This window comes from Artibeus jamaicensis, unplaced genomic scaffold, assembly GCF_021234435.1.
Source record: "Artibeus jamaicensis isolate MK-2021 breed Jamaican fruit bat unplaced genomic scaffold, CSHL_Jam_final contig_685, whole genome shotgun sequence".
In the NCBI taxonomy this organism is placed as follows: domain Eukaryota; kingdom Metazoa; phylum Chordata; class Mammalia; order Chiroptera; family Phyllostomidae; genus Artibeus; species Artibeus jamaicensis.
In genome coordinates this window covers 15426497-15438975 of record NW_026521924.1, presented here as the reverse complement: position 1 = coordinate 15438975, position 12479 = coordinate 15426497, and the positions used below count along the sequence as shown (strand labels likewise).

The window sequence follows — 12479 nt, the reverse complement described above, 5'->3', positions numbered from 1 at the left end:
TGATGTTTTTCTCTCACATCATTGTCTCTCTCCCTCCCTTCCCCCTCTCTAAAATCAATAAGCATGTCCTTGGGTAAGGATAAATAAATAAATAAATAAAATACACGATTCACTTTGGAAGAAAAGTTCATATAACAGTTTACCCTTATAGTTCCCGTGCATCTCAGCAAAGAAGAAAAAAAAAATCATGATAGAAAAGAGATCTCACATGCGGAAAGTTCTCAACTGACAAGATATGAGGTGGAAGAGAGTAAGAACCACTTCTAAGCATCATCATGCTTTTTAAAGCCTGGAAAATAAAACTTCAAATTAACTCTGACTTAGTACTAAGAAAACAGAATAAACAAAAGCTAAGTACCCAAAGGTAATACAATGGTACAGTTTCACTTGGAATGGTGATTACAAAAAAAAAGCAAAAAAAAGAGTACAGGAAAACATTGAATCCAAACCGAGGGAAGAGGGTGTTCCCTCATCTGCTCGAAAATCCATCTACAAACCACATCTGCACTTATGCAGGTGCTAAACTCCATTGCTTATTCTTGGACTGTAGCATCTCTTCCCCACCGTCAAAATAAAGTAACCCACTTCTCGAATCCAGTTTCCAGTTGCTCCTCTTGATAGACTTTTTCCCAGCTCACCTGGCCCGCACACAGTTTCCAGTAGCTGTCCCACGCACCCCCCTCAGGCCTTCTTTGTGTCCGCCCCACTGCCTAGAATGTCCCGTGAGTCTGTTTCCCTTGCACTTCCGCTGGTCCAAAATCTACCGCATTCCGGGGAGGCAGTGTAGTCACGTTTCGGGATCATGGACTCCGGAGCCAGAGTGCCTGAATTCTTACCCTCGCTCCACCATTTACTAGCTGAGTGTCAGATGCCGCATCTCAAACTGCTGACAATTAGGGAAAACAACCTGGACGGGCCCTGGTCTAAATAAATGGCGTAATACACAAGAAGGGCTTAGGGCAGTGCACTACTGAAAGTGTCGGTTACTATGAGAGTGACATGATGACGACGACGACAACTACAACACACTGTCAAGGATCAGGTCAAATGCTTCTTCCTCCCAAATCATTCCCTAAAACCTCTACCCGAAAGAAATCACTATCTCCTTTGAACTCCTATACACTTTTAACTGTCATCTCTCTTAGAACAACACGTTTCATTTTATACTGTTTACCCGTGTTGTCTCCCTTATGGGACTTTGTCTCCTGAGGGCACAATCCACCTCTAATACATCTCCTCATCACCTACAGCTCCTAACACGGTGCCCTGATCACAGCACCCATTCACACATGTGGACGTGGGCGGGTATTTGGTCAGGAGCAGGACAAGCTGGCCAGCTCGCAGGGCCTCACCACAACATCTTCCAAGATCTTAGTCGGGCAAGGTCTGGAATGAAATTCAAAGTATTCCTCCTCTGATTTCTTCTTTGATTCACGCTCCTGGATTCTCTTCTCAATCTCCAAATCAAAGCCAATGGGCTGAGTGGGCGGCTTCACAGCTGGCTTCTTGGGCAAGATGGGCCCACCTTCAAGAATTCTCGGATCAAGTTCCCGTGCTTTGAATTTGTATCTGTATGGTAAGAGTTTAAATAATAACCACACACATAATAAAAATTTTTTTAGCCCTGGCTGGTGTAGCTCAGTGGATTGAGCACGGGCTTGCGAACCAGACAATCATGGTTCGATTCCCAGTCAGGGCACATACCGGGGTTGCAGACCGGTTCCCTGCCGGCCACTTCCCAGCGGGGGACGCATGAAAGGCAACCATACATTGATACTTCTCTCCCTCTCTCCTTCCCTTCCCCTCTAAAGATAAATAAAATATTTTAAAAAAAATTTTTTTTTTAATAAGATGAAAACTACATAAACAACAAAGGCCAAAACAGAAAACCAATAATCATTAAGCTTAGCCATCATGCAGGGCAAAATTTCTCTCCACAGCCATTATCTTTACTTTTAGAACAAAGAATAAATGAGAAAGGAAGTCCCAACATTCCCATCGCTTTAAAAATTGGAGTTTCTCTTCACAGAGGAAGCCTCCCCCTTCTCAAAAGCAGTACAAAAAGGAATAGAAGAAGAGTACAGGAGACACTCTCCAGTGGTAACCACATTCAGTTCTGGTTTTCTGCCTTGAACAATGCCTTGGGTAGCCAGGAGAGGGTGGGGCCCACCTAACCTAACCTCAGAGGACACTCCCTAATTGGAATCATAAGCAAGTTCTCCCACCCCACTTCTGCATTAGTTTTGTACCAGTTTACACTTCAGGACATCTCCCTAGTCCCACTCCCAAGGCTTTAAACAAAGAGGTGAGGGCACAGCCTGCAGAGCCAGTAACTCAAATACTGTAAGTTCTCATGGCATGAAAATAGCAACTGTCCCCTTACAGAACTGAAAGACTGCGCAGGTTCTTGGAACTCCTCCTCTAATACTGACAGTGGTGGTACTCACTGTTGCAGTTTCTCCAGCTCCTCAGCCTCCTGATCCGCTGAACTTTTGCAGGTCACGGGCCTTGTGCGCTGTTTGGTTAGCAACACAGGAGTCTGTGGGTCTCTGCAAATCTTGGCCACAGCAGATTTGGAGGGTAACAGAGCTGTAAACCGAGACCACAGACATTCACGTGGCTCCCCAAGACCCCACTTACCTATAGGCGCTGACTCGCCTTGGCAGCCCAGAGATGCCCAACCACAGATGCCCTCCACACTCAGCTCAGTTCACATCAACCTGACAAACATGCAGTCAGGAGTATGACCAGGGCGGCCTTTGGGTAACTCTACTATGACCTTCTGAACATAAAGACCATCTGTTTCCAGTGAATTCCTTATCACTGCACCAGCCTATACCCACCTTCTATTGGCAATGCCAACTGTTTTGCTTGTTATTGACAAGTAAGATTTTTATTTATTCTAGCTTTAAAATGAGGCCTTTCTAAAGACCAAGTAATGATCCTAATTTTATAAGCTCCCTAAAAGCATCTGTATCAAAGTATCAAGACTACCTCTCACAGAAAGACACATGGAGAAAGTAAAAAAAACTTTCAAAGCATCAATATTAAGACCATCACCCAACATTACCCCAATAAATTCAATAAACACTGAAAAAAAAAGACCACCACTACCACTCATAGAAAACACTGATTTGCCTGGTCGGGGCAACCATGTCAGTTTTCAAAATGATAAAGAATAAGTCCTCTGATTTAGATGTATAAGAAGGTAGAATCCAGCCCCGGCTGGTGTAGCTCAGTGGATTGAGCATGGGCCTGTGAAGCAAAGGGTCGCTGGTTCTATTCCCAGTCAGGGTAGATGCCTGGGTTGCAGGCCAGGTCCCCAGTAGGGCACACAACAGAGGCAACCACACATTGATGTTTTTCTCCCTCTTTCTCCTTCCCTTCCCCTCTCTCTAAAAAAATTAATTAAAAGATATTTTTTTTAAAAAGAAGGTAGAATCCAAATCTATTTCTTTTATAACTAAGCAAGCCTTCAAGTACACACATAACCATTATTCAGCTTTAACTATTAAAAGTTTTAGTCCTGACTGGTGTAGTTCAGTGGATTGAGCACAGGCCTGCAAACCAAACAACCGCAGTTTGATTCCCAGTCAGCGCACATGCCTGGGTTGCAGGCCAGTTCCCAGCAGGGGATGCATGAGAGGCAACCAAACATTGATACTTCTTTCCCTCTGTCCTTCCCTTCCCCTCTAAAGATAAATTAAAATCTTAAAAATAAATAAATAAATAATAAAGAAAATGAATTAATTTAAAAAAGTTTTAAATAGCCCTGGCTGGTGTGGCTCAGTGGATTGAGTGCCAGCTTGTGAATCAAAAGGTCCCTGGTTCGATTCCTGGTCAGGGCACATGCCTGGGGTGCTGGCCAGGTCCCACTTGGGGGCATGAGAGAGGCAACCACACATTGATGTTTCTCTCCCTGCCCCTCTCTCAAAAAGTAAATAAATAAAATCTAAAAAAAAATTTTTTAAAGTTTTAAGTAAAAAGTACAGAAATAATTTTTATTTCTATTCGCCAGGACTGAGATTCGAAGAGTAGGACATAACAGACTCTAAAAGTCACATATTATTTGTAAAGCAATGTTTAATATGGCTATGAGAAGGACTAACAACGGTACTAAGAAACGCTGCACTTAAAGGAGGCTGAACGATGCCTGAGCGAGGGCAGAAAAACTGACCTCCGAAGGCAAGCCACCGGTTCTGCTTCATCCACAGTGCTGTCTCGTACTCTGCACTGTCTTATGCCACTTCTCTTTAATTCTCCAACTTCTTCACCTCCCTCCTTGTAGTAATTATTTTCATAAAAATAGGAGCTGTTAAGACTAGAATCTTCCCACCCGTTCGCCGCCAAATCTACACCCACCAGCATTTGCACGCATTCCTCTCACTCTCCCGGCCTCCTGTCAAAGAGCGATCACTCCACCTGTGCTGGGCTCCTCTGCTACCTGCCTGTGCAGGGGTTTCACCACTGGTTACTGTCTTCTGCTCTATCCTCAGTGTCTCCGTATGCAGACACGCTCAACTCTGACATCTCCCTCCACTTTCTTTAGCACGGACAATAATTTGTAATGACCTTTTTGTTTATCTCTCTCACTGAATTAGAAACTTAATGCTGAGTAGCACCAAGTCCCTTTTGTTCGCTTCTATACGCCCCAACACCCAACAAAGTACCAGGTTTGTGGTGGTAAAAAACTTGCTGAATCACTGAACGAAAAGCACACAATCTTAAATAAATGGGATGCTTCCTTTTCTCCAGGGGAGTAAATGCACTGGGACACTGACACACAGTGAAGACATCCTTGATGTAGAATAGCACATCAGGTAACCCCGATTCCCCTTGGCCCATTACTGACCGGGGTTAAGGTGGCTGATTGGCTTAGAAGTGGACAGAGAGCTGGATGGTTTGAGACACGCTCAACAATACGTTAGTTGTCTGCATGTAGGAATGTGCCATAGTTTAGTTCAAAAACTAGGATTTCAACTAAAGATAAATTATGTCTAAGATGCAAGCAATAGGAATTTTAGGGGATACTCCAGCCAGCTATGATATGAGTGAGAAACTTACTAATATCATCCTTCTTGCTCCTCAAGTGATATCTATTAGGGGTTCGTTTATAGAAGGCTTCAACCTGCTGTGCAAGAGGCACATATGAAGAAGAAGTTTCATCAAATGTCCTTTTCTTTCCTTGGGACAGGTTGAAAGGCTTTATGATGGTGCATCCCTTAGTCACTTGGGCCTGTAAAGAAAGATGCCCCCAAATGAAATGTTACAAACGCTCAGATCTACCACAAGTCATGCACTCAGCACAGATCAAAAGAAAGAGAGCCCGTGGAAAACCAGGATTACTACACTCAGTCTGTCGGTTCTCGGGCACAAGTTAAGGCACCCCACCCCCAATCCCGTTAAAAAAAATGACCGGGCTTCTGGGGGTGGACCGGGCCAGGCAGCTGCCTGAACCAGACTCCCTCACACACTCCCAGAAACTGGCTGCTGAAGGAGCCTGCTCCCTGGACCACTGATGTGGATTCAACTGGTCTCTGACTGGAAACAAAACTCTTCCAGAACCTACATCTCAAAGAAAGAAGCACACCCCAGGGATTAAGACAGAAGACTGACTTCAACAAATGAAGACTGAAACTGCAGGCGGAGACTCCTAGTACTAGCATTTTCATTTAGGGTTGTTACTAGTTTTGTCAGGGCTCTGGTGACAACACCGCATTGGATTGGGTGGGCTGCCCAATCCCATCTCCCCATAAATGCTGTTATATTTTGTACACTTTGCAAACACAGGATTTTTCAAGAATTTTGTAATAGCACAAGCTGTAGCAGGCCTGTGCTTACCCAGTGTGTTTTATGTATAGTCTCAATTTACTTTCCACAGTAAGTTGGCAAGATGGTTTCCACAGACAGCGATTTAGCCAAGATCACAGAGCTAACAAGGGACAAAAGTGAGGATTTAGATCTTAATTCAATCTTATTGTTGTAAGTAGTGACCACAAATGCTACAGCTGAATCCCTCACTGACTTAGTAACAGGAATAGTCACTTAGTTCACCGACTTACAGGAGACGGAGGATGCTTTCGCAGTTCAGATATAAAGTTCGCTTCCTTATACTCCTCCTGGTTCTGAGGATGTTGTTTGATTCGCTCATCTGTGCGGAAGTGGAAGTTGACTGATTTGGTTACCTGGCTCACTGATTTCTTCACGGGTTGTCCTGAGAAAGGAGCAGAGTAAAACACACAGGTAACACTAAGAACACACAATATTAGTAACTCCCCTTTTATCCAGGCCCTTTGGTTTTTCTGTTACCATGGATCTACCTTTGTTTACTCTCTACATATAACCCAATATTCAAATCAGTCCTCCAGGACACTAATGTATGTCCTTATTCACTGAGTTGAGACCGTTGAGTTTGAGGTCCTTCAGTCAGATACAAACTGCAAAGAGGCAGCAAAGGAAAGAAAAATCCCATCTCCCAGGCCATAGGTCTGAAAACACAGAGGAACTAAAATACTTCAGGTAAGCAATGCCCTCAGTAGATTTGAAAAGCACATTTAACTAAATATCACCAAGAAGGAAACCCTGTAAACCCCAGAGGTGCTTCTTCCCACCCAGTGAGCAGGGCTTTAGAGCTCCACCTCCACCGATGAGAACTCTATGCCAGAGCAAAGCGGAGCTCTGACACCTTCAGCTCCCTCTGCCAAACTTCTCCCTCCACAGGCTCAACTCTTCCCCGGCTTTCTCTTCCTTGGCCTAAGCTAAAAAGGGAAAATGGCAACAAAAAACTGGCCCGCCACACTGCCTCATCTTCTGCCTTAATCCTAGTTCCTTTTATTTTTTTTAATTTAAAAAGGAAAAAGGAGGGAGAAATTTACTGTACTTGAAGAAATGAAGGCAGTCCGCCTGGGACAAGGCCTCAAAAGACAGGTGTGACGGACACAGAGGAAGACTGCGCTCTAAGAAAGGTCCAACGCATATGGCGCGTTCTAGGGAATAATCATTGGGACGTAAATGGTGCCCGTGACCAGCCGTCTGAATAAACACGTTATTTCATGCCAACACCTGACCAAGAAAGCCTTTTTTGCTATAGAGACTTCAAAACACCCACCAAGGTTTATGAGAAGTGCCCCTCATAAACCAGACTCAACCAGAGCCAAGCTGACCTGCTCCTGCGAGAGCAAATTTCTTGAATTCTTCGTTCTTTTTCCGCATCTCCATCACCTCCTGCTGCATTTTCATGCTTTTCTCCAACTCTTGCTCCTCGGTACTTTTTAGAATCTTCTGCCTAAAAAGCAGATCAATAAGGGAGTGAAGAGAAGAGAGGGAAAAGAGGCTCAATGGTTTAAACTAATCTTAAGGCATTATATAGGTTAGATTTTAAACCTGAGATAAAATAGCCATCCAAACAAAAAGCATTACCTAACAGATACTTAATTAGATAACCCATATATACTCATCTTCACAGAATATTTGGGATTAACCAGATGTTTCTGGTGCACTCAACACACAGTATAAGCTCCAGTTAGCACAGCCATTCTTAGTAATGAGAACATCACTAAGCCCACTTATAAATAAACAGAAAAGGAAACGGACAATTCACCCAAGAGGAAATATGGAAAAGATGTTACATATCAGTAACACATTGTCAGCAACCAAGCAAACACAAATTAAAATAACTGGATGCATCAACAACATGTCAATTAAATGGGGAACATATTTTAAAGTAAAAAATGAAATGCAGATGAGACAGGGAAATAAAAATATTCAAAGCTAATAGCACTATAAATTCACATATCTGTTTCAGAAACAAAGTTGGCAATAAACATCAATAGCCATAGAACTAGTCATACCCTTTGCCCTGAGACTACCCAGAAGAAAAGGTTCTGCCTACGAAGATGTTCGCTGACTTTTACAACAGTAAAAAATTGGAATCTGCCCTGGCTGGTGTAGCTCAGTGGATTGAGCACGGGCCTGTGAACCAAACAATTGCGGTTCGATTCCCAGTCAGGGCACATGCCTGGGTTGCAGACCAGTTCCTTGCAGACCAATTCCCAGCAGGGGACGCATGAAAGGCAACCATACATTGATGTTTCTCTCCCTCTCTCCTTCCCTTCCCCTCTAAAGATAAATAAATAAAATCTTTAAAAAAAAAAATTGGAATCTGCATTTTCAACAATGTTTAGATATGAGAGGGTATTAATAATCTATCAAAAATGGATAAATGTGAAGATTTTATAGCAGTACAGAAAAAAATCTAAGTTTCACAGTGAGTGAATAAAGCAAATCCAAAGGACAGTTACATACTGGTTGTGAAAATATGTATTTTACTTGAATAAAGACCAGAAGGGAGCTTGGCAAAATACAAACATTCAATTTAGGTAGTTAGAACCTTTACTTTTTCCTTATGTATTTATTTTTATTTGCTTTAATAGTGTATTTTTTCCATGTTTCAGACTTGGGCAACCACCAGGATATAAAACAATTCACCTCCCCGTGATTACAGCCTTGGCATTTCTCAAGTCCCACACACAGCAAACCGACCAGACACACCCACATGTGACTGTGCTCCACTGACTCCAATGGGCAAGTTCAGGAAAGAAGCACACCTCACGGGTGGTACACAAGGCACAATGTGTCTGCCCTTGGCTTTCTCTGGGGACGACTCGTTCTTTCCAGACATATCTTGATGAGCACTATCTTCCTCTTCTGGCTTCTTCTTATTGTTAGAGCTTGAGTTCAAAAGAACAAAAAATATCCTCTTAATTCCCTAAAGCATAGCCTGCTCTAGCCTACTCCCCAAACCTACCACGTACGACTTCAGCTGTCTCACTCTTTAGGAAAACAAACATGCTTCAAACACAGGATTCTTCCACTAGGACCGTCAGGTCATACACAGCACTGGCTACAGTGGGTAAGCTTTAAGAACACCAGTAACAGTCAGGGTAACAGTGGTTTGGTGATGGTTCACGAGGGCACGACTGACTCCAACGGCTCATCATCAAATACACCAAGGGCAGAAGCTGCCTCCCCAGTATGTGTTCCACTGTCTTTCTTCTCAGTAAAACCCCAGTTTGGTTTAGGGCAACAATGCATGAAGGTGAAAGTACTGTACTTGGGTAACACGCTCTACTGTGATGAGGAGGGACCCATGACACAGCTGGACAACTGAGATATAACAAGGGTTTCTGGAAAATATTTCCCTTTGGCAATACGGGTGCCGCCCCTCTTCCTTTGCCTTCTTTTTCTCTTGAACATGGGTGTGATATCTAGAGATATAGCAGCTCTTGTGGCAGCAGGACAAGGAGCATGAGGAGGAAGCTAAAAAATACAGAGCAGCCATCTCGAGCCAACAAGTGAGAACTAAACGCCACGACACAGAGATGCTGCCCAACACTGTTCAGCTGCTGAACCGAGGCCAACGGCAAACCTCTGTGGAGCAAATAAATAACTATTCTGTAAACCACTCCCCAGCAGAACAGATAAAGTACATTCCTGACTGATAAAGGTAAGAGCATCATATATTCTGCTGGCTCTTAACCACGGGGGCAGATGGGGGTAAAACCTACGCCAACGGACAGGAGTGGCGGCTACTTACACTCTCATTCTTTTAGAGGGTGGAGTTTCACTGGTGATTCCAGGATTAGAACATCTCTTAGCTGTCGTTTTCACTTGTTTTTCTTTCTGGGCCAAATTCTTCCGAGCAGAGAGTCTAACGGATCTTCTGTGGTAGAGGAATGGACAAAATTTATCTGAAATAAATATGTCTACTACAGATATGTAAATGTTCTTCAGAAATGTGAACATATGTCACATTAAAAGGGCTATGAAAAGTTTAGTGATATTATTTCCACTCTAAAAATCTAAGCTGCTCTTACCGTACTGATAGTTTTTAAGATCTCATCAGAAAATATTGGTACTTAAATGCATTGGTGTTTGTAAACCAGACCTCAATAAAGCTAACGTTCTTTTCTAAGCCAAAGGCAATCAATCACCTAGTAGAATTCCCTTCTTTTATAAGTAAAAATAGAAGTCAAAAAAAGGTGGGGTGACCTGACCAACCCTGTTACATAGCTAAGTGCTGTCAGAATTGAAATTAGAGATTGGATCTTCTAGAAACTGACATTTTCTCATTTTTATTTTAACCACACCCCCCTTTTTGTTAAAATATAACACATACCAAAAAGTGCACCAAACAAAAATTAAGTTACATTACAAAATGAAATCACCACCTGGTCTAAGAAAAAGAACACAGGCAGCAGCTACCTTCTTGACTCGTTTTACAGTAATTGTTACTTTTTGTTTTAACCACTTTACCACATAAGCGTGCATCCCATTAACATGGTACATTAGTTAGGAAAGAAACAAAAATAAATCTTTATAATATACTCGGACTGCTGCCAAGTATTTTATTCTGTCTGGTTTACTTCACTGAACATTCTGTTTGTGAGATTCAATACAGACTGATTCGTGAAGCTTTGGTTCACTGTTTCCAATGCTGCATTCACTGCAAGAACATACCGCTATGTGTCCGGTTGACTACTGATGCCCTCATCTCTTGGTGCATATGTTCGCACGGTGCTGTTGGGTGTGTTAAGTCCTAAGATTGCTGGGTCATAGCACACTGGTTAAAACAACTGAAGTTGTTTTCCGAAGTGCTTGTACCAATTTGTGCAAGTTTGTAAGTCTCTTCTGCCTCATTCTACATCCTCCTGAATACTAGGTATAATCAGATGATTTAATTTTAGCCATATTAGTTGCTATGTAGTAGAACTTCCTTGTGGTTTTAATTTGCTTTTCCCTGACTAACAGTGAGACTGAGCGACTTTTCCTGTTTATTGGCCATTTGATTATCTTCCTTCATAAGTGCTAGTAGTTCGAGTCTCTTTCTTATTTTCTACGGGTTGTCAATCCTTTACGTCTTTTTTAAAATCTTTATTGTTGACCCTATCACAGATGTCCTCCCCCGACCCCTCCTTTGCCCTCTTTCATCCAATCTCCTCTCCCCTCTCCTCTGTTGGTCGTTAATCCTCTTCCAAGTGATTAGTAGGGAGTCTTTATATACTATAACTATGAGCCCTTTGTAGGTTTTATCTGTTACAAATATCTTTTTCTACTACAGGAGTTGGCTTTTTACTCTTGTTATAGTATCATTGGATTAGTTGAAGGTGCTCAAATACACCAACCCCGCCCCGCCCCAATATGGTCAATGCCTTTCTCTGTGTATTCTACTCAAAAAATCTTTCTCTATTCTAAGGTCATAACTACATTCTCCTACATTTCCTTTCCTTTATTTAAATGTTTTGTTTATTTTTAGAGAGAGGGGAAGGGAGAGAGAAAGAGAGGGAGAGAAATATGGATATGCAAGAGATACATCAATTGGCCGCCTCTGCACACCCCTCACTGGGGACCTGGCCCGCAACCCAGGCATGTGCCCTGGGTGGGAATCGAACCAGCAACCTTTCAGTTTGCATGCCGGTGCTCAATCCACTGAATGACACCAGACAGGGCTCTCCTGCATTTCCTTGTATGAATTTTAGCTTTCACATTTAGATCTACAACATACATACAACTGACTGCTTTATATGGAGTGAGGTAGAGGCCAAGTTTCATTTTGTTCTGTTTGGATAGCCATTGTCCAAGTATTTGATGAAGGGAAGTTTAAAAAAAAAAAAAAAACACTTTCCATTCCCAGTCAGGGCACATGCCGGGGTTGCAGGCCCGTTCCCAGCAGGGGACACACTAGAGGCAACCATACACTGATGTTTCTCTCCCTCTCTCCTTCCCCTCTAAAGATAAATAAAATCTTAAAAAAAAAACAACAACTTTCCCCACAGGTCTGCAATACTTTCTCATATATCATTTCCATACATGGAAAGTGAGTTTCTGTTTAATTTCACTGGTCTCAGTATCGTGATAAATCAACGCGTCCATGGAAAATCATTATTACAGACTAAGGTCTTGTTGACTCATAACTTCTGTGTCAAAAGAGTCTTGGCCATCTTTCAGCCTATCCATCTATACCATGTGAAAATGAAATAGTAGAGAATTTATATGACTGCCCATACCGTCCTATCTGCTGTTCCTTTCTAGACTGGGCATCTCTGGACCAAGACAGATCTGAGATAACAGCACCAGTGTTTTACCCCTCCTACATTTTCATAACGCAGTGTAATTTACAACGTACTGTCACATGTTATCTTATTTGGATCTTTCTTACAATTAGCTCCTTTACACTCTCAGTAAACCGAGGTTTCTCAATAGTAGAGGGTAACTGACCTTAAAAAAAATTCAGGTCGTCTGACTCTGATGGCAACTATGTTCTTACCATACCATCATCTCCAAAAAGCTTTCTGGAATTCAGTCAGGATGAGGAACAATTTTAGCAATCATATGCATATACAACACAGAGAAGCCAGGGCACTAACACTACTTTCCCGGGTTCTGCAGGAATCTGTGGGACCCTAGGTCTCTGTTCCATA

General features: G+C 42.5%; 1 protein-coding gene across 3 annotated transcripts in view; it reads right to left on the bottom strand.

The window, feature by feature from the left end:
* The window catches only part of TPX2 (TPX2 microtubule nucleation factor), a 43636-nt gene that overhangs the window by 11951 nt on the left and 19206 nt on the right, over window positions 1-12479 (bottom strand). For 2 of the 3 annotated variants that reach the window (XM_037143183.2, XM_053671302.1), the window contains exons 6-12: window positions 9596-9721; window positions 8607-8729; window positions 7164-7285; window positions 6063-6214; window positions 5065-5236; window positions 2448-2589; window positions 1353-1569 (exon numbers count right to left, since the gene is read on the bottom strand). In XM_037143183.2, the coding sequence (XP_036999078.2) occupies window positions 1353-1569; window positions 2448-2589; window positions 5065-5236; window positions 6063-6214; window positions 7164-7285; window positions 8607-8729; window positions 9596-9721 (1054 nt within the window). The remainder of the gene's footprint in view (window positions 1-1352; window positions 1570-2447; window positions 2590-5064; window positions 5237-6062; window positions 6215-7163; window positions 7286-8606; window positions 8730-9595; window positions 9722-12479) is intronic. The other variant, XM_053671303.1, reaches the window with a different exon arrangement.